General features: G+C 36.6%; 1 protein-coding gene across 1 annotated transcript in view; it reads right to left on the reverse strand.

Moving 5' to 3' along the window:
• The window catches only part of SLC25A21 (solute carrier family 25 member 21), a 285,555-nt gene that overhangs the window by 20,068 nt on the left and 241,645 nt on the right, over window positions 1-23,842 (reverse strand). Inside the window, exon 4 of the mRNA XM_032230978.1 lies at window positions 4,458-4,524. Coding sequence (XP_032086869.1) covers window positions 4,458-4,524 — 67 coding nt within the window. The remainder of the gene's footprint in view (window positions 1-4,457; window positions 4,525-23,842) is intronic.

A 23,842-nucleotide genomic window follows, 5' to 3' on the forward strand; every position in this document is an offset into this window, starting at 1 on the left:
CAGCACAGATCCAGATGCAGATTTGCAAGCACCTTTTGTTCAAGCACATTTTGTAGCAAATAAATAAATACATTAATTAAATTTTAAAATATTTGTAGGATGAGATGTAATACAGGTATTAAGAAAATGCTCCACAGTATTTTCCTCCAGTACTAAAACAATCTTACAAGCATTATACATCATAACTAATTGATTTATTACTATTAATTATCTTAATTGTAGTGAATGAAGTCTAGAAACCTCAATAATACATTTGCAACCCATTTTCCTAGGACTAATTTAGTTTGAAAGAATTCACTGAAGTCCAGTGAGTTTTATTCCTGTGAAAGTGGGTATAAAATTTGGTTCATTATACAGGAAAAGTAAATAGTTTAAGGGATTTGAAAAAAACTGCAAAAAACAATTGGTTGATGAGAAAGGCTGTAAAAATTAAGGAAGGGTAACTATAAGTACTTGGTACAAGAAATCAGTTGGATTTTCATGGAATATATTTCATGGAATTTTTATATTCTTCATGTTTCTGTTATATCTTTATTAAAAATTTGCATTCAAAATATCAGTTGTTTTCTAAACGCGTATAAAAAATTAGTTATGTAGACATTTTGGTTTTTATTACATTTCTGAAGCTGAACAAAACCAAAGCAAATATCAAGTTGAAATGGAGAAAACAACTGAGTGCAAATTTAATTTGTCCAAAAAAAAAAAAAACCTAAAACAAACAAACAAACAAACCCTAGTAATTTTTCCTTGCATGGCTTACTATGGTTTACTTTACTGAACATCTCTAAATATTTTTATTACTTAAGAATTCTAAAAGTTCCATTAAGTTAAAAAATGCTTTCATCACAAAATCCAAAGAAAGATGCTGTTCATCTGGCAAAGACACGTATAAATCTTAAGTTCCACGGGTGTGGGGGTGAGGGAAATCCGGTATTTACCATATGTCCAAATAGCCTTAATATAAAAAAAGTCTGGAAACACATGCAAAAGATGTATTTGCCCAACAAGATCATCTGTTAAGCATTGTAGTGGCACTGTTCATGTCTTTTCTTCAAGTCCAGACTAAATCTGGGCTATAAAGTTTGGCTTTTCATCCTTCAGAGTTTCCAGCTTTCTTTTAGGAGGGTGGAGGAAGAAAGACAGAAAGAGGCACAAACACAGTGAGAAAGGATCTGAATTCTTCAAAATGAAATTGTCTTTGACACATGGCGTCCAAGTGACATACTACCTTAATTATAATGGCTTTATTTTTACATGCAAATGGATTTACGAAAGGAATAGACAATTATATTTTTCTTCTCAACAGGAACTCAGCCTTGTTTGTTTATCTGAATGATCTTTTATCAGCCCAGCAGTTCTATAATTCAAGGCAGCTTTTCTCTGAAAGTAACCAAGATGAAAATGGCAGGTAGAGATGCAGCTGTGCAAAATTACCACAATAGAACTTAAATTACAGTATCAAATGTGGAAGCGATTCCAAGGAATATCTGGTACACTCCCCCAGCCTCCAAATGTGAAATTCTGTGATCAGAAAGCCCTGACTTTCATTTCCATGAGTAAAGAACTCCGAATAAAACAGGGCTATCTAAAATTTCCCAATGATTAAGCCATTATTTAACACTGAAAAAAACTGTGAAAATCTTTTTCGACAGTAAGTTTCTTTCTAAAATCTACAATAATTGAAGTCCATATTTAACAAAATGTTTGCATCAGCTTAATGAGCTAATTGCTGTGTGAGAGGTTTATTGGTAAGCATATTTTATTTGTCACAAAAATATGTGAGATGTTGTGCACATGCTTGTAAATTATCATTTAAAAAAAATTAAAATCAAGCACTCCATGTTTTTTTTCAAACTATGCATAGCAAAACAACAACGACAACAATTGTACTGGAAACGTAAGGCAGCTCCCAGGTATTGAATTCCATCTTTTTTAGGCGGTAAAATCAGGCTGCTGTGGTCAATAACATAGTGTGGCATCTGCAAGACACTCAGCTTTCTATACTTTTTAAAGTGGTTTATGCAGTTTAGCTTACATTATTAAAGGCATCATGATCTCTTATATTATATTATAATCTCTTAAAGGCATTGTCAGAAAGTCCTCAAAAGACTTGCAACATTTGCAGTTGCCCCTATCATAAAGGGAAAGTCTTAAGGGGGATGAATGCCATTATAGCTAATCAATGGCATCAAATGCTAACTCAGTGTTAAACTACTCAATAACTGTAGGTCTAGCTCTGAGTTAAATACAAGAAGATAATGTTTGGTGTTCCTTTTGGATAGTGTTTTTCCTAATAGTATTTTTTTCTCGAGAGAAAGAAAGACAAACTACTTTACAATCTACATTATTGTAGTTTCAGAATAATGTACCTAGGATTGTTCCATTCCCCCCCCCAAAAGCAAAATGGAAACCTCCTGAAAAAAATACCCCAATTATGACTTCATATGTATAAAATGCTAACTCACAGAAAGAAAGAAAAAACTAAAATAAATGCAGAGGAGAAAAAAAAGAGGAAGAATTGAAACGGAAAGGCAGAACTCTAAACAAAGACAATCAACACCATTGCAGTTTGTTGCAAAGCTTCATTGAAAGTTGCTTAACTCTTCATTTATTTTCCAACAGATTCAAATATTTGTGGACACAGCCTTGCATTTATCTAGCCCCAGTGTAACATTTTTCTGCATCTCTGATGCACGGTTTATTTTTTTATTTTTTTTAAAAAAAAGTCTGGATTGTATCATTTAATACGATTCCACATAAGCACAGAGAAAGCAAGTCCTAAATGTTTTGTAAAATAAATGAATAAACTGGGCAGAAGCTGTGGGGGGTAAGGCTGGAGGGAAAAGGAGGGGGCCAGCTTCAGGGCTGGCTGAATTTTATTCTTATTCTGGCTATGGAAATAGAAGGGCTTTGTTTTCAATGGATTCAACACTTCTCTTAATTTGCTGTGGAATCTCTGCTTTCTGTTTAAGTGACAAATCACTGTAAAATGTCCATGCTGGAAACAGAAGGGTTAGTGGTTATCACTGACTATTTTGGTCATGTCCTAGGGACACCTTGCAATTACCTATCCAAATCAGAAAAAGCATATTGGGAGCCCATGTAGTAAATTTAAGATTCAGAGCTCCCCTGAGACAATTTAAAAGTAAGGTTCTACATTTAGGCAAGAAAAACGAAATGCACAGGTACAGTATAGGTGGTACCTTCCTCAATAGTAGTAACTGTGAGAGGGATCTTGGAGTCCTAGTGGACAACCACTTAAATATGAGCCAACAGTGTGCAGCAGCTGCCAAAAAAGCCAATACATTTCTAGGCTGCAAAAATTGAGGGATAGAATCAAGATCACGTGAAGTGTTAATATCACTTTATAATGCCTTGGTAAGGGCACACTTGGAATACTGCATTCAGTTTTTGTCGCCACGATGTAGAAAAGATGTGGAGCCTCTAGAAAGAGTGCAGAGAAGAGCAACAAAGATGATTAGGGGACTGAAGGCTAAAACATGTAAAGAACGGTTTTAGGAACTGGGTATGTCTAGTTTAATGAAAAGAAGGACTAGGGGAGACATGATAGCAGTGTTCCAATATCTCAGGGGTTGCCACAAAGAGGGAGTCAAGCTATTCTCCAATGCTCCTGAGGGTAGGACAAGAAGCTATGGGTGGAAACTAATCAAGGAGAGAAGCAACTTGTTGATAAGTGAATCTGCCTTCCCCAGAGACTTTGCTTCTCAGAAGGTTGCAAAAGAGGTTCAAGTGACCCTCCCGGGACACTGCGACTGTTATAAATGTGAGTCAGTTGTAAAGCATCCAAATGTAGGGCGACCTGCCTGCTAGTTAGGAGCGGTAGAGTTCTTCTGCACCCATAGCTGGAGAGGCTTCTCCACTCCCTCCTAATGTCTTCTGGCCTGGTATCTTGGAAGCAGTGGTGGGATATGACCGGTACGCTCTGGTATGGGTGTACTGGTGCCTGCTGGGAGCACCAGGTACTATTCTGGTACGGTGCTCTGAGGGCCCGCCTGCCCGCCCTCCTTACCTGTATTTGAGCTGATCGGGGCTTTCACGCATGTGCATGGAGTGTATGGTGCCTACAAAATGCTCTGCTGAGCAGCTGAAGTGTCACGGAGCATTGCGGGCGGTAAGTATGCAAGCGTGCGCTGCACGCTTGGTGCACACATGCACGTGTTGGATGCCCAGCCTCATTGCAGCATACCGGTTGCAACAGGATCCAGAACGTACCACTGCTTGGAAAGGAAGTAAAATTACTTTCTTACTTTTAGTAATCCCAATTAGAAGAAAATCTTTGTAGCTCAGAGTTGAGCCATGGAGCACTGATGACTGTACTTAGTTGGATAATGAAACAGCTGCAAGTAAGCAATCACAATTAGAGAGTACCAAGGACCCCACAGTAATCCCAGTGTTGTAATTTTTTCTGTCTTTGGGGACACTGGAGATTAACTTACCTTTACTGCTCTTTTGGGTGTTTCAGCCAAGATTGGAGGGAGGATACCTTTGTAGAAACCAAACAATCTATTGAATAAAGAAAGACAAAAAAAGAACATTAAAAAATACCCAGGTATGTATGAACATTAGCCAAGTGGTAATTCTGTTTTCATTTCAGAATAAAACAACTAATCTCGAGGCTTTCTAAATTATTCAGAACAGCCCTTATTGTCAACAACTGAGTTCTGCTTTTGTACATATTGTGTAACTATTGCTGCGGTCCTAAAATTTCTTCTCCTGACTTCAACAGGATTAAACTGGAATAAATTCTTTGAGGACTGTAGTCCAAATTTTAGTTTACACTGAAAGAAGAAGCATAATTACAACAAAACACAAGCGCAACCCATAGAACCTATGCAGATTAGATTACTTCTTTTGTAAATAGGAAGCAACTTTTTTCTGCGAAAGAGAAAACAAGGTGGGGGGTAGGAGTGATTTATTTACTGCTGACTGTTGAAGTAGTCAGGCTTCAGGCTGGCAACATCATTTCTAATAAAGGAAAATGATTACAAAAAGTGAAAAGAAGGCTTGGAGAACACATTTTGGCTCTTTGGGAAGATGATTAGATGTGCAAGTTGACTACTTGGCAATTTAATTTTATTATTAGATTTGAGCATATTTTCCTTAAACCAATCCAGTTCAATTACTTATGTCAAGTCAACTGAATCTGAGTTGAATCTGAATAGCATTATACTGTCCTCCTGTGGCCCTTTGTTACCATTTTATAACTAGATTTCCTTTAGAGAAAATAGGGAAAGCAGATTCTAAAAAGCAGGGCTGCTTTCTAAGACACAACAAATGCATCTCAGGGCTTCCTTTATTAAAAGGCAATCTATAGCAAATTCTGTGTGGTGGATGGATCACACAGAGGAGAAAAATATGCACTGTACCACCTTTTCCCTCCTTTCCTCCTACAACCCCTATCCAACCTCAGAAGGTTTTCAACAGGCAGGATTAAGAATGAACAAAAATCATACCAAGGCTTTGGTAGCTTCAATGGTTGCCAATCATTTCTGAGCTGTGCTATTGATTTTTAAAGTTCTGGACAGCTGTGTTATCTCAGGGATGCCTCTTCCCATTAAATACTTGAATGAATCTTTTGGTCTCCCCTGCCAGGGAGCAATGAACAGGGGCTTCTAGTTGGCAGGGCTCTGCTTACGGAATACCCTTCCCAGGAAAACATGACTGATGCCCAGTTTGAATGACTATTCAAAGTCAGAGAAAGATTTAGATTTAGATTTGTTTTATTTATATGCCGCCCTTTTCCGGGAGGGACTCAGGGCGGCGAACAACTCAAAAGGGGAAAGGGGAAACATAGAACACAATACAAATAGTTAAAATAGCCAAGAATCACACAACCACACAGGTCGAGAGGGGAGGGGAACTCATCAACCCCAGGCCTGCCGGCAAAGCCAGGTTTTGACGGCTTTTCGGAAGGCCTGGAGAGAGGTGAGGGTCTGAATCTCTGCGGGGAGTTCGTTCCAGAGGGCCGGAGCTGCCACAGAGAAGGCCCTCCCCCGGGTAGTAGCCAGATGGCATTGGCTGGTAGACGGAACCCGGAGGAGGCCGACCCTGTGTGATCTAATGGGTCTTTGGGACGTAATTGGCAGCAGCCGGTCTCTTTTTTCTCCTCTCAAGTATTTTTTTGGCTTTGTATTCAAACTGAGGATGGACCTTGCTTTATACTGGAATTTTGTATTGTCTATGATTTTCATGCTATCAGTTACAACTAGGTAAAGGTAAAAGTTCCCCTCGCACATGGATGCTAGTCGTTTCTGGCTCTAGGGAGCGGTGCTCATCTCTGTTTCTAAGCCGAAGAGCCAGCACTGTCCGTAGACGTCTCAGTGGTCATGTGGCCGGCACGACTCAATGCCGAAGGCACACGGTGCGCTGTTACCTTCCCACCAAAGGTGGTCCTTATTTTTCTACTTGCATTTTTAAGTGCTTTCGAACTGCTAGGTTGGCAGAAGCTGGGACAAGTAATGGGAGTTTACTCTGTTATACGGCGCTAGGGATTTGAACTGATGAACTGCTGATCTTTCTGATAGACAAGCTAAGTGTCTTAGCCACTGAGTTACCCCTTGAACCACCACCTCCCCTCACTTACAGCTACCACAGTACTATTTTTCTTTTAAAGCTTCTAATATTTTGTAATTTTCACATGACTTTCAGAAATAGACAGAAGCCTGCCTGACACACATATGACCTAGTTTGCACTTCAGATATGCATGTATTGTGTGCTACTGTTGTTCTGAGAATGGCTTAATTTAAAGACAGCCAGTGTGTCCCAAAGGAGAGATAAAATCATTGCATATAGAAATTATAAATAGTACATAAAGAAAATACATCCAGATGTCAGGGGTAGCTATTTCATAGTCTCAGAATGAAGGAAATGGCCACTGAAAATTTAAAAAATGCAGGTAGTTCTGCTACCCAAGTGTTAATGAAAATATATCCTTACGTTTACAACAGATAGCCCATTACTTTTATAGTCTTGAGAGTTAGATTTAATCAGGTGTTGTGCTGATGACTGATGATTGATACACAGATGGTTCTAAAGGTTTTACAAATCTGAAATATGTTCCGTTTTATACTATACTTAACACTTTTTTCTTCTGTCTGCCCTGTCTTTGTTTAGACTGTTTCTATACTTTCGTTGCTATCCTAGGACAAGCACAATTCCAGCCCCCAAAGGCCATATTTTTGAATTTGAAAGAGTTAACAGTTACATGTTAAAGTGAAGCGCAGTTAAAATGCATTATTTTGTTTCAACATTAAGCATCTAAATGAACATCACCATTCAATTGTGTTCTGGGCAACCACCCAAATTCGTCTTTGCTATAGTTGATTTTGAAACATTACAGTCAATCATATCTTCCCAATTTGTTCTTCTTTAAGGCTTTAGGCATCCTTCTGGTTTCCATTTCTTGTTTGGAAGCCTTGAGTCATCCATTTTGGCAAAATGTCCAACCCAAATCAGTTATTTTCTCCAAATTATATTGAAATTGGGATCTTGCTTAGTTTGTTGTTTTCCTCCCCTGTCTCTCACATAATTTTCCCTTTAAGGATCAAATACAAAGCTGATTGAAGGCATGCATATAATATCCTCTTTCTTCAGTTGCTGTCAAATCCAAGCCTGTTACCCACATAGCTCTGTAATTGAAACAATGACAGAAAGTACCTTTAGGGCCATATTCACTTGCCTTGCATGAATCAGGGGTTCACATAATTTAGATGAATTACAGAGCTCGGCAGTGTAGATGTACAGAATGATCAGTGTGCTAAATGTATATTACTGGAATTCGGAGGATCTTTTCAGTCAGGCAAATTGGTGATAACGGTTTGGGGTGTTTTTTTTTGTTGTTTTTTTTGCATTCCTTGTATTGTGCAACTCATATTTCCACTGAAACCTGAATACAGTCAGCCCAATTTTTATTCCAAAGGAACCAAAGTCCGAAAGCTTTTGTTGCTTGCTTCTTCATATTCTTTCTTTTTTTGCTTTTATGGTTATGGTGCATGAGTAATAAATCTGTAGGAGTTAGGCTCCCAGTAATAAAATAAAATCAAAATCTCCATCTGTTTATCAGTTAATGTTATATGGCATATCAGTAATCTGAAATGAAATATAATAAACTCTTTTCATTATCATTCTTTTAAATTTAAAAACACCATAGTGTGGCTTTTTCATTAGATATATAGTAAAATTTAAAAACAAACTTTGGACTAGCACATCTATCAATAAAAACAGATTGAAATGTATATAAATCTTACAAATAAATAGTATTTATAGATAGCTTAGGGACACAGTGACTCAGAAGCTAAGACACTGAGCTCGTCAATCAGAAAGATCAGCAGTTTTGTAGTTTGAATCCCTAGTGCCGCATAACAGAGTGAGCTCCCGTTACTTGCCCCAGCTTCTGCCAACGAAGCAGTTCAAAAGCATGTAAAAATGCAAGTAGAAAAATAGGAACCACCTTTGGTGGGAAAGTAACAGCATTCTGTGCACCTTTGGCATTTAGTCATGCTGGCCACATGACCATGGAGACGTCTTCGGACAGCGCTGGCTCTTCAGCTTTGAAATGGAGATGAGCACCGCCCCCTAGAGTCAGGAACGACTAGCACATATGTGTGAGGGGAACCTTTACCTTATAGATAGCTTAAAACTACTATTATTAAAACAACTACTAATGCTTCCGGAGTTTTACTTTGGTGTTTAGATAGAGTAAACCTAAGAACAATTTCATTTCTTCTTTGATTTGCCGTATCTAATTTGCACACCACAGCCTATATAAATCTTTTATTATTTGTGGTGAAATTCATTTGCTGGTTTCTCCTTTACTTTAATTTCAATCATTATTAGTTGGATGCATTATTCAGTATGTATGCATGTATGCATGTATGTATGTATGTATTCATTTTAGAATTGTATAAGCAAAAAGTTTTTAATGATAATGTGTATAACTTTAACATTGCGAATACAACTCTATAGTATGGATGAAATTTAGCTGTAAAAATTGAAATAAAGCATGCAAATTGAATATTCAACAGTTAATCCAATGCAGTTGAACACGGACATAATGTTTTAAGAACCACAATTGGATGTATTTGTACCTCCAGATTTCATAAACCAAATTAAAGGCTTTCAGGATAGTCACGTGTAAAAATATCCTACTTCAACCAAGGGAAATTTAGAATTTATTCAGATGCATTATTTAAAGTGATTGGCCTGTGAAATACACACACAGACACACACACAAACACACACACAGACACACACACAGACACACACACAATGTATTCTCACTTTGCAGCCATAGGCAATTTACAAACTATACATTAAAACATATAACCAATTTTGCTCAAACTGTGAAAAAGATATCATACTCGATATCATATTTTGATATTATTGGAGAAATATTCTGAGAAAAACTTGCAGTGTTGTTCTCAGTTCTGCCATCTAGCTTTGGGTCGCTTCCTCTGCTCTGTCATGGCACAGATGAAAAGTTCTCAAAAACCTTTGAAAACCTATTACGGTATTATTCTTATTGATAATAATATAAAGGCATCATCTTGGATAATGTAAACTGCAGCATCTTGGATAGATAGGCATGGATATGCTAAGTAATGAAAGACCCCAAATATATATATATATATATATATATATATATATATATATATATATTAGTGTCACAACCCCTGGTAAGCCCCAATTATGGGAGGAAGCTAACTGCTTCCAACATCTGTCAATCGGCTCGTCACAAGAGTCCATCACGACAGAAACCCAATATTTTTACTGTTGCCTTTTGTTATATATGTGTTTTTATTTGTGCTGATAAATAAATAAAGGGAGACTAGTATAGATATATTTCAAGCTATTTAGCTCTCATCAGCTAGCCTGTTTCTGTCGTGATGGACTCTTGTGACGAGCCGATTGACAGATGTTGGAAGCAGTTAGCTTCCTCCCATAATTGGGGCTTACCAGGGGTTGTGACACTAATATATACCTTCTTCCCTGGCTTCAGCTGATAAGGAGGAGACCTGTGGCTTGATGGCTAAGACGTTTGCCTAAGATGCAATACAGCACAGGTTCGAATCCCAGTAAGGGTATGGCTAGCTGATGAGAGCTAAATAGCTTGAAATAGATCTATACTAGTCTCCCTTTATTTATTTATCAGCACAAATAAACACACACACACACACACACACACACATATACATTATATACATATATAATTATTATAATAAATAATTATTGCAGATAACATGATGGATTATTTGCAAACAAACAACATCTTGCCAGTAGAGCAAAAAGGCAACAAAAGAAGGAGCAGGGGCACAAAAGATCAGCTCCTAATTGATAAAATGATATTAGAAAATTGTAAGAACAGAAAAACGAACTTGAATATGGTCTGGATTGATTACAAAAAGGCATTTGACTCACTGCCACATAGTTGGATCATAAAATGCTTAGAAACAACTAGCATTAGCAAAAATATTACATCCTTTACTGAAAAGGCGATGAAACAATGGAGTACTGAGTTGGCAGTAGGGAATGAGATCTATGGAATGGTTAATATCAAGCGAGGAATTTTCCAGGGTGATTCACTTTCATCTCTTCTGTTCATCATCGCAATGATCCCACTATCAGTAATCTTAAAAAAAAATGAAATTAGGCTACCAAACAGCCAAAGAAGCTGAAAAAATTTCGCATTTACTATATATGGATGATTTGAAACTCTATGGAAAGTCAGAAATAGAAATCCAATCATTGACAAACACGGTCCAAGTATTCAGCACCGAGATTTCAATGCAGTTTGGCATGGAAAAATGCGCCACTGTATCCATAAAAAGGGGCAAAATCACTGCATGTGAGGGAATTGAAATGCCCAATGGCCAACTAATTAAATGCAATGAAAATGAAGCCTACAAATACTTAGGCATTCTGCAGTTGGATAACATCAAGCATGGAGAAGTAAAAACTATTGTCAAGCGAGAGTACACCAACAGAGTTAGGAAAATTTTGAAATCTAAATTGAATGGTGGAAATACAATCAAGGCCATAAATACCTGGGCAATACCAGTTATAAGATACACAGCTGGTATAGTTAACTGGACACAAGCTGATTTGGACATTTTGGACCGAAAAACCAGGAAACTAATGACAATGCACTACAGTTTACATCCACGTGGTGATACTGATAGACTATATCTGCCCCGAAAATCAGGTGGCAGAGGATTATTACAAGTGAAGCAAACAGTTGAAGAAGAAAAACATGCACTGGCTGATTATTTAAAAGAAAGTCAAGAACATCTATTAGTAAAGTAAAGTAAAGAACAAAAATCTACTGAAGGCCCAACAGACGAAACAAGAATACAGAAAAGATGTGATAAAATCAAGAATGGAGAGTTGGCAGAACAAAGCACTGCATGGCCAATTTCTGGAAAAAATAAAAGATAAAGTGGACAGTGAACAAACTTGGTTATGGTTAACAACAGGTACATTAAAGAAAGAAACAGAGAGACTAATCCTGGCTGCGCAAGAACAAGCTATCCGCACAAATGCCATTAAGGCCAAAATCGAAAAATCCTCTGATGATGCCAAATGCAGACTTTGCAAAGAAGCTGATGAAACTGTTGATCACATACTCAGCTGCTGTAAAAAAATCGCGCAGACTGATTATAAATTGCGGCACAATTCAGTAGCACAAATGATCCATTGCAATTTGTGCAAAAATTATAATATTAAAACAGCAACAAACTGGTGGGAACATCAGCCTGAAAAAGTCACCGAAAATCAGATGGTCAAGATCTTGTGGGATTTCCGTATACAAACAGACAAAATACTGGCACATAATACACCAGAGATCATACTGGTTGAGAAAAATAAGGTCACAATCATAGACATCGCAATACCAGGTGATAACAGGGTCGCCGAGAAGGAACATGAAAAAATCGCAAAATACCAGGACTTAAAAATTGAAATTCAACGACTATGGCACAAACCAGCAGTGGCAATTCCAGTGGTAATTGGCACACTGGGTGCTATTCCAAAAGCACTGGAATTACATTTAAAACAGTTAAAAATTGACAAAAACACCATCAGTCAAATGCAAAAAGCCGCACTGCTTGGATCTGCACGCATATTACGAAAATACGTTACAACGTCCTAGGCCCCGGGGTGGGGCCCGACTAGTAACCAATGCCAAATCCGGCGAAACAACTGGCCGCTGTGATACAATTGTATAATAATAATACATACATACATGCATGCATGCATGCATGCATACATACAAGCAATCTAAGGGATTTCAAACAGCACAAAGCCATTAGCTAATCCACATTTAGTCACATACACATTTCTAAGCAAGAACGATTTGTGATTGCACACATGTATCATAATAATGGTATTTCAATAACAACCTACTATAAAGTTTGTCTTGTTATTTATATTGACTGCTCTGAAGTGCAGTGGGCAGTTCCAACACATACAAACTGCACCTTTGACACAATAGTAAATATTTACTTAGTATTCTGTACTGCGTTGGCTAATTGTACACTCTAGTAATGAAGTCTGTTTGGCTAGAGCCAAACCTCTTTATTAAGATTAAATTCCTAATGAATCTCCCAAATTCTTTTGAGTTCATCTATTTTCTACAGTATCTAAAAATATAGTTCCATATGCTAAGTTTGATAGCTTTTAATTGTAGACTTGCAGTGGAACTCAGTATTCAATCCTATTTAATAGCTAATATAAATGGCATGCTGTGCTGGACAGAATAAAAGTGCTGATAGAACATGAGTTATTTTCCAATAAGTGAGTAAAATCTTTGTAGAATGCAAATCTGTACTTCCCATTCTGTATTTCAGAAAAGCATAAACAGTGTCTGCTGTATCAAAGTTCAGCAGTCTCATTTTCACAGTGGCCAATAAAATCCACAAGTCTCCAGACAATGGTTTTCAGAGATAGTCACATGGCCATCAAGGCCATCATGCAATATTTGGGGGTTGGGGGCAAGATAAGCTGAACTAATAAATCTCAAATACCTGCCAATATTAAATGTTTTATCTTGATCCTTTCAACATGTGTTGAAGTTACCCTCAGCAAAGAAAGTCTTAGTATTTCCCATTCATACAAACACTGCAACATACCCTAAGGAAGAGGAAGAAGCCTATAAAATAATTGAGAAGCTTATCACAAGCCCTTATAAGCAGAAGAACACTGACACTGACACCCCCTAAATTCCACTGTTAGCTAACCTGGTAATGAAAGGTTCGGAAACCAATCCACAAGCTCGCAGAGCGAACCCCCACAATCACCCTCACCCGAGCTACAGATCTGGGCCGAGGTGGCGCAGTGGTTAAGGTGCAGTACTGCAGGCCACTTCAGCTGACTGTTATCTGCAGTTCAGCGGTTCTAATCTCACCGGCTCAAGGTTGACTCAGCCTTCCATCCTTCCGAGGTGGGTAAAATGAGGACCCAGACTATGGGGGCGATATGCTGACTCTGTAAACCGCTTAGAGAGGACTGAAAGCCCTATGAAGCGGTATATAAGTCTAACTGCTATTGCTATACTGCTATTGCTATTTGCCACTATTTCAAGCCTATCACCATTTTAAAAGAAAATTACATACATTGTACAAAAATGTTAGACTCCAAGATGGAGAAAATGGTAATGTATTTTCTATATATTCGACAGTGAAAAGTTATTTTATAGAATTGTCTCAAGATCCAGTAGGTTGGTCCAAAAACCAGATGAAAGTAACAAACAATAATTTATTAAACATATATGGGGCCCAAAAATCAGAATCACTGTAAATTTAGAATGAGAATAATCACCAAATTTAGCACCATCATTCATGTGACTGATATTCTGACATAAGATTGAGATTTCCTTCTACAGGTATTAAGATACTTTGCTGTCTCTTGCTCAAAACATCCCAAACTTGTGTAAAATTTTAGCTGCCTTTTCCATATTAGACACACCTTACAATATATTCTCCTGGAGGAGGAAAGATAAAAAGAAATATTCTATTTCTTTAGCAACAGAAAGTGAAACTGGAAATAGCAATAGCAATAGCAGTAGACTTATATACCGCTTCATAGGGCTTTCAGCCCTCTCTAAGCGGTTTACAGAGAGTCAGCATATTGCCCCCAACAATCTGGGTCCTCATTTTACCCACCTCGGAAGGATGGAAGGCTGAGTCAACCCTGAGCCGGTGAGATTTGAACCGCTGAACTGCTGATCTAGCAGTAGCCTGCAGTGCTGCATTTAACCACTGCGCCACCTTGAAAAATGAACTTTTCATTTTTTTTAAGCATACAACCCAAATCTTACATTTCCTTATGCAATTTGCAGTGACATTTTATGTTGAAACATATATACCGATTTATGTCACCCATAAACATATCAACATATGAAAAGTAAAGGAGGAGTATAGAGATGCACACATACATAAGGAAGATGTTTCTTATGATCTCAGCTGCATACTTTGCTAAAAATCTGGAGTATTCATTAGTGGTTCAGAAATTCATATCTTGTTCTGAACTTTATAATTTTTATTCCAGAATCCCCCCCCCCTGCTCCTTTAACTTAATTTTTTTTACAGTTGCAGCCAATGTAGTGTACTGCACTTGTGGCAGAAATATACAGTATATATATTTTAGTAAATTGAGTTAAGTCACAAAGCAGCTATAAAATAAACAATATTCCTAGGATTTATACTCTGAATTAGTGAACAACTTTACCTAGGGCAATTCTGTACAGCAGCCTAAATTGTCTCACGCTGTTCCTGGCCATTTCTGAAGCCAGCCCAGATTACAATTGTTTGGTAACAGGATTAAACTGGTGCTTATTCTGAACTATAATCTCTACAGACCCTGATTTGTTCTTCCCCTGCTCCTATTTTTCACATCCATGAAAGGAGGCAGCCCTCATTGCCTCATTTCATGTGGATGTCCAGTATCTTAATTTTCCTTTTAGGAATTGTTTCCGTTCCTCCTTGCTCCTTCCCTTCCCTTCCCTTCCCTTCATATTTGCATATATGGAACCTTTTACATGCCCATTCAGGGTTCTCTCCTCTAACCCTAATGGAAACTCTCTCCTTTTTGCTATTTTATTGTAATGCCATTGTTTCGATGCTGTAATCATTAAAACAAATGGTACAGATTGTCCCATCATTTCTACATTCTACTGTAGGTCTATAGAAACCTTTCAAGCAAAGTGGTGGTAATAGGGAAGCTTTTCAATGCTGTTTGGAGAACATCAGAAAGGACCCTGACAACTCAAGTGGAAGTGTCGGAGTCCTGCAGTTGAACAATAACAACATCTGGTTAATGAGAAGCTTGGTTAACATTTGAAAATAATGCCTGAAGATCGAAATAAATCATAATGTTCATTTTTCAGTATCTTTTTCAGCAGATACCTGATGGAACAAAGATTTCTTATTTAGACCTGGGATGGAACAGCCATAACCCCCAAGTATAAGAAGGGTTAATATGATGTGGAACTTTTTTCTGTTCTTTCGGTCAATCTGCTGTGTATTTATACAGAATATCTACAGACGTACAATTTTCTGTTGGAAGTGTTTTCTATGGCAATTATATTACTGCAATCTGAGACATGATAGAAATGGCTTTTGGTCTAAGATATTCCAATTTCTGTGCAGACAAATGTATTAAAATGATGGCTTGGGTTCTCTTTTTACCTGCCACTAATGTTAACATTTCATGCCAAAAAATGCACTGCAAACATTATTAATTGGTGTAATATCCTTGCTGTGATTAGGGCATGGGTGTGTATGTTTGCAGAAGCAACTGGCAACCATCGATCAATAATTTTAATCCTAATTCATTTGGCAGGCAAAGAGTGGGATACAGTCAAAATAATAGAACATAATTGATTGGTGTGGGAAACATCCTGGCAGGCAAAAACATAAAAAGGACAAGAGCAAAAATGATGTGCTAGTTTTGAGGAAATTAAGGTTTGAAGGTGGACAAAAGCCTCTCCTTCCCTTTCCCAAAATATGCTGACATTTATTGACAGTAGAAATGGTATCAATGGTCAATTAGGACTATTCTGCTTCCCCAATGCCTTCTTACAATAATGCAGAAATCCAGTGCAATTGTTATAAGGGATCAAGGGACTGCTTAAAAATAGGACAGGACAGAAAGCAAACTGAATTGGGAAGGAATGATCTAAAATGGTAATTTCAGAGCAAAAAAAAAAGTTGCTTCAGTGCTTTTGCAACCTGATGAAATAATCCCTAATTGGGGAAAAAAAATGCAAGAAAAGAAAATGGTCTCCCAATAGCTGTTTTAAGACAGAAATTAAAAACTCATCAATTAAGAAGAAGCATCAACTGTTGATTAATCTGTTGAAAATAAACAATGCACGTATAAATGAATTAAAATTTATGATTTATATCCATTAAAAACAGCTGACACATATATTCACAGGGTGTCAATTGTACTCTGCCACTTTCTCAAATGTACATTCCCCAACACACAAACTTCCTTGGCTTTTCCATAGTTGACCATCTATTTACTGGAAAATGCAGACATGCCAAGAAAAACTTTATCTAAAGCTTCTTTGATAGAAAAATACCTCTTTATATCTCAGATTGTCAGAACTGGCTGAGTGCTCACTATGCATTTTTAGCTGTCCAAACACTAAAACAACAAAAAAGTAGAGTAGGATTCTTTTTGGCTTTGCTAACAAAACTGCCCTTTGCATAACAGGTACAGCAGGAAGCAGCTACTGCTTAAATATTGTACCACGCCTATGTCTGTTTGATTTGAAGAATGTAAGAAAATGTCTCTCAAACTTTTCTCATATATAAAGATATGGAAATATTTTGTCTAACTTTTGATGTCAGAAAAAGCAAACCTTCCCAAGTCCATGCTGAGTCTGCAGATAATTTAGATGAACACAAACTAATGTGAACAATATTGAATTAAGGTCTTTAATATGGTCACAAAGCTTGGATTAAGAATGACAACTTTTCATTACATATTAATAGCATTTGCATAAAATATTTATTATCTTTTGGATCTGTATATCCACATACATTCATTATGTGAAGGTAATGGTAACTAGCTGCCTCTTAAATCAGGAATTTAAGATAGTAAAAAAAAGAATTTACGACAGTAAAATGCACTGAATTTTTAAAAAATAATTTTGAAGTTACATCAAACATGTAACTTAATGTTAAATGTGTAATTCTACAAGTCTTGTTTGCACTCAAGATTATTTAAAAGTTCCAATTTCTGTGTTAATAATTGATATGTAGAGAGCTATACCTACAGGTGAATGGTTTTGTCTGAAGCTATTTGAACTTTGAAACACATGGTAAATATTTGTGCACACAATATTTTGCATGTTTCTTGTTTACAAATGCATATATCATTTACATTGTACTAATTTAAGAACTGTATACCCACTACAATCATGAAACTCTTGTGAGTAAATATATTTACTTGTATTGGAATTCACAGTTTACAATTACGTGGTCAGATCAATCAGTACTGATCACACCAGTTAAATCTTGATTCTGTTGACATTTCAAAACATATCTTTGGAAGAAGTACTAGAATATTTCCTTATAAAAAGCATTAAACTTACGGATATTGATCACTCAACTCAAGAATGGAAAATTCTCCAATATTTCAAAACATATCTTTGGAAGAAGTACTAGAATATTTCCTTATAAAAAGCATTAAACTTACGGATATTGATCACTCAACTCAAGAATGGAAAATTCTCCAATATTTTTTAATGTTTATACTCACCCAATCTCATTCTAAGGTCAACTTGTCATTTTTCCAGAAGTAAGTTGTTTAAACTAGAAGCTGGTCAAGTTTAGAACATGTGAACCTTTCATTCCTGCTAAACTGCTTCCAGAGCAGCCTGTTCCAGAATGGGAAATAGAATATTCTAGAGTTGTCCAGGAAATTTTGTTTCTGAATTGGTGAATTTGCACATTTCTAATGAAAATTATAGTATCGGTGTGCACATTGGTTCTACCAAGACTACAATATGAATTCTTGATCCATAATTAGAGCTATATAGATAGTCCTTGACTTATAATCACAATTGAGCTCAAAATTTCTCTTGCTAAGTGAAACATTTGTTAAGTGAACTTTGCCCCATTTTACGACCTTTCTTGTCACGGTTGTTAAGTGAATCATTACAATTGTTAATTTAGTAACACGGTTGTTAAGTGAATCTGGTTTCCTCATGGACTTTGCTGGTGAGAAGGTCACAAAAGTGGATCACATGACCCCAGGACACTGCAACCGTCATAAATGTGAATCAGTTGTCAAGCATCTGAATTTTGATCACATGGCTACAAGGATGCTGCAGTGTTGTAAAAAAACAGTCATAAGTCCCTTTTTTCAGTACCATTGTAACTTTGAACTATCACTAAATGAACTGTTGTAAGTCGAGGAATAGCTGTATCTAACACTCTTGAGCAGAATACATACAGGAAAATTATTTTGGAACAAACTTGCAAAGACCACACAGCCTGAATAAAGTCAACTTCATGGGATCCAATTAGGGCCAGAAAAATGAACAGGTACCTTGTAGGGTTACCAGATATCTAAACACTAATGACAAAAATTAAAACAAAAAAAAAATACTTGATTTAATGTATATGAAATTATCTTTTTCCAACATCAGAATGACTGGTTTTTCAATCCCAGGAATATGCTTGAGATCATTGGGAGGCAAAAGCCTTCAGTATGTAACTGATTAAGCTCTTATCAATTAAAGGCTTAAGGGCTCTACAGGGTACTAATCAACTAATTAAGGCCACAGCATACAGCCTGTTAACTTGTGGTCAGCATTTATTAGGAAAGCACTGGATTTCTGAGAGAATCTGCTCAGGAAGAGGTACTCTATAAGCTGGACAATATTTGAATTTAAGGCTTGCCTACCAAATGGAGGCCGAGAGGACAAAAAGGAAGATATGTGCCAGGTGACAGGTGGCACATAGAGTCCTCTCTGTGGGCATGCAAGCTGTCGTCCCAGCTCAGTTCCGCCACACATGCGTGCATACTTCCCAACAGACGGCTGATTTTCAGGTCTCTGCTGTTTTCAGGGCGCATGTAGGAGACACGCACAAATGCATGGGGGTGGGTTACGCATGAGGGGTCACACCTGTATGCATGGGTGGGGTGCACGTGGGATAGATTGTGTGTGCATGCTCAGGGCACATTGCGTTATGTGTGCGTGTGTGTGCGCACACAAACCTTCAGCACTCAGCGCTAAAAAGGTTAGCCATCACTGTGATATCCTATTATATCTCACATCATATTAAGCATGATTTATGTAACTCTGAGTAACCTACAATTGGCTGAATTTGCACAATACATTAAACCAAGTTTAATGGTTAATCAGCAGTTCAAAGTAGATGAGACTAGGAAACTAGAGTTTTGAATTCTAATACTAATTTTATTATACTCATCAGGGCATAATGGATAAATGACTGTTTGTCTTTAAACAGCAGATCCAGATCCAGATCCAGTATACAAAACAAACATGTTTTTCTGCCAACTGTGAAAATGCCTTCCCATGACTCTTTACTTAACATATTGCTTACATGTTCTACTGACTGACTGATTGGTTGAATATGTGCCCTCAAGTCAGCATCAACTTTTAGAGACCATATAATTAGGTCTTCCCCAGGATGATCCTTGCCTAATATGGCCCACCAGGTCTTCCAACTGTGCACCCATCACTGCCATAGTCGAGTTCCTCTTCTTCCCTTTCCTTCCACCTTTCCCAGCATCAAGAGATCTAGTCATCATATAAAGTGTTTGAGTTTGGTGATTTGTACTTAGACTGAGAATTCTAGATTGATTTATTGATTTAATGTATGATATATATGTTTGCTTTCTTGGCTAACCATGGGATTCTCATGAATCTTCTCCAAAACCAAAATTTAAAAGCATAATACTCTTTTTATCCTACTACTTCAAAGTCCATCTGGAAAACCAGTGCCTGCATGTTTCTGATATTTATAAGTATAGACGTCATAGCATTTTTTTCCCAATGCCTTTTTTGCTTTCCTGCCAAATGGTAGTGTATGATGTGTTTCTTGACAGTTGCTTCATTTACTGTTGATACTCAGTCCTAAAAAAAGGAGACACTATTTATCAGTTCAATATCTTCATTGTCAGTTCTGTGTCTGGTTGCTGTTACCTGTTATCATTAGTCTGAGTTTCTTTATGCTGTGATTTTATGTCCTGCGTGTAAGATTTGAATAAGTAAATATGTTCAAATTTTATGCCATTTTTGATAGCAGCTAAATGATGGACATATATTTTATTTCAGCGTTATTGATGAATGCTAAGAAAATAACACTCCATAGTTACTGGAACAAAGATTACTAACTTGGAATGGATTGAGACAGGTAAACACAGCTGGAGCTTGTGTGACTCAATTAGCAATAAGCATCTCTGCTTCAGATATGACCTCAGGTTTTTCACTATTCCAGGTGTTAAGAATCTGCAAGATTTGTTTTTAGTAGTAATAATGAACCTAGGGCAAAAATATAAGGTGAAAAACTCTCTTTTTTTCCTGTATGTTTTAAGGCCCCAGAGCTGTAAATCACCTTAACCTTAAATACGATTCCACTGAAATAAATTTCCTAAGATAAATGGAGCTGGTTCATATGGTTAGGATTATCATGTAACATTGCTATTTTTTGAAATTTGGGTCTGACGAATGGTCCATTAGTCCTGTCTTTTCAGAAGTCATTCTGCTTACCCAGGTCAAATTTGAATAGACATTAAAGCAGCACATGCATAAGCGAAGTCCTTGCTTTCTTTTTGGTATACCACAAACACATCATTAGTTTCCCACAAGGAATCCAAAGTAAAATAAGTCAAAATCCAAAATAAAGAATAGAGCCATGTCCAAAGTTTTAGACAACTTCAACTTGGTCTGAAAACAAAGAAAAGAACGAGGGAACTTAAAGCAGGTTAAACGTCTGTCAGTTGAAAATGCCAGGCTGGATAGGAGAGGATAAGCATAAACACACTTGCATTCTTAAGAAAAAAACTGATTTTTAGAAGAACATACAGAAATAAGGGTGAAAAGTATTCTCCCATTTTATCCATTTTGCCATCCATTTACTCCATTTACTACAATGTACAGTCAACTGAGTAAAACCTCTAAATCAGAATATTTCAAACCTGTCAACTTTAAGGGATGTGCACCTCCCAGAATTATAATAATAATGGGAATTATTATTATATGGGAATAATGGAAGTTGAAGTCCATAGCTCTTAAAAGTTGCCAAGTCTGAAGAACACGATTTTAACTTTTCCTAGCAGATGCGACCAATGCTGCTCTTAAAAACAATAAAATAAAACCCAGAAGTGTTTTAATTATGTCATGTTCAAGAAGATTGTATGGCCAAGTAAATATAGTTTATAGATAAAATATTTGTAAAGGAGGCAAATACATAAATATGCAGACTACAGGAATGCTCCAACATCCCTTTGTTTCATTGCATTCCATTAATTTAGTGGGTGAATTAAAGATCAAAAACATTAAAGATTAAATTTTATTCCCATGTATTTCTTCATTCTTGCCCTTTATTTTTTTTTAATAAACTGGCTTCATATCAAAGAAAATATTATGGGAAATTAGTATACAAGAAAGACAAAACTGATATGAAAAACAACCCTTCTTTATATTGATAATAATTGTTTCTGGCTTTAATTTATCTTTTTGTGAATACATTAAATTTTATATGACAAAACAGGAAATAAAAATTAACTAAAGAAAAATCCCGATTCCTTTCCATCTTCTTATTGAAACCGCACAGTATGCTAATGCCTTTGAATTTAAAAAGTTAATGAACTCCATGGTAAAATTTCAATAAGGTGTCAATAAATTTAATTGATGTAGCGGGTGTCCCCTACTTGTCCTAGCTCCCAAAGTCTATTACAGAAGGACTGGATGTTGAGTTGATCATACCTTCCCTATTCAGTTGACACCACGTCTTCTGACAGTCTACATTTGGCAAGTCAGATTGCCCCCACAACATTTCCACGTGGAAAAGTGAAAGTACTGGTCTTTGCATTTATTATTACTATCTAGCACATTTTCTGCTTTTACTATATGGTAAGATGGAAATATGTACATCTATCATCTGTGAATTATCCCATATATCTAATTCAATAGCTGTTATTATGTGTGGCAATAATCTCTGCACAGATTATAATTTCTGAATAGCAGTATTTCTTCCTTTTATCATGATACTAGCTTTGATTCAGCATTAATAATTTAATGACAAAGGAAATGGACTAAGAAAAACTGGAATTAGATTCCATTTGTGGATCTTCCCTAGAGACAAAAAAAAGTTTATTAAATTGTTTGTTTATTCACTAAGGTATTCCATTACATATCCATTATTTGGTGAAATTAAGGCCACATCTGTTCCTCTAGATTGCCCTTTCATAAGTACAAACCACCAACAGTTTCAGAGAGGAGGAGGAGCATCATCTTCTATTTATCTTCAGCCCATTATGAATGTGAATTCTACCTGTGACTGTAGCTTCCTGGATTTTGTCAGCAGAGCCATTACTCTTCGTTTTCCTGCTGTACTTTGTTAGTACTTCTAGGCATATCCCTATCATTTGATTGGCTACAGTGCATAGCTTATCCTTTTGAGCATCAAATTTATTTCTTCGTTTACCTCTATTATCCCCTTTAAATCCATTTTGTAACAATAATAAAAATTACTCAACATACCTCTATGATTCCAACATCTCAATATTAAGAAAAAACTCCTGCTTAATAGAATTCAATTAATCCCATAGTTATATCTCCAAATCCGCTAAATTTATAACCTTCAAAATTCTTTAGTAATTTACAGCCTTGTGATTTCCAATTGCTTATTTTCCCAATTGTCCAAATTTTAAAGTCTAATTTAACTCTTATTTTTTCTTTTCTTCTATCACCTTTCTTCTTTTATCTCATAGAATGTTCTGTCAAATAGCGTTAATAATCCAAATTAATCCACTAGGTTTCTCCAATCTTTCAAATCCATAATCCAGTAGCCAGTTTCAATAAAATTTAGTTATTTGCAATTTAGTTCATCTTAAAAATCTTCAAAAGGGAACAAAAACTCATTAAGAATTTTCAAAATATCCAAGTTCTCTCCTAACATAGAGTCAAGGTCAGGTCGCATTTCAGATGTTATTTACTTCTATTATGTGCATTAGACTATGTGTATTAGACTCAGTTTCACTAAAAGTATTGATGCTATAATGCTTCTCTTCTTCCAGTAGATGGTTATCCTGCTCCCAAATCCAACATAAATAGTCTGTTAAAAACAGCTGATTATTCAATAAACCCAGAGGGTTTAGAAATGCAAGCAAGCAAAACAATTTCTCCCAAAAATCACTTTTCCCATAAATAAAGCTTTTCCCAGGTTTTCTGTATTTTAAGGCTTCCCTTGGGCATTTCTTTCACCTCTTAATTTTCAATCTTTAATCTTCCCCATGTGTCTAATCATTTGGAAATTATCTTTTAAAATTATTGTATTTAAATTAAGTCTTTAGAGTAAGAGTTGGCAGTTATCTCATTCAGTTTCAGTGCTCTGTCCACACACACTAGCACAAATCTTGTGGTCCCGGTTGTCCCAGCTTGTGATTGCCAAAAATGGCCGTCGTCCCTGCTATCTTTCGGGAGAGCTTGCTTTGGACTGAACAAGGAAATTGAGTTCCTTTTAGTCAGCAAAGCACATCTCCTTCCTTCGCCACCCCTATAAGGTGGCTATGATCCCATAGGGTCTCCCAACAGTGGTTGCTGGCTGGATTTCATGGGGC

This window comes from Thamnophis elegans, chromosome 1 (assembly GCF_009769535.1).
Source record: "Thamnophis elegans isolate rThaEle1 chromosome 1, rThaEle1.pri, whole genome shotgun sequence".
In the NCBI taxonomy this organism is placed as follows: domain Eukaryota; kingdom Metazoa; phylum Chordata; class Lepidosauria; order Squamata; family Colubridae; genus Thamnophis; species Thamnophis elegans.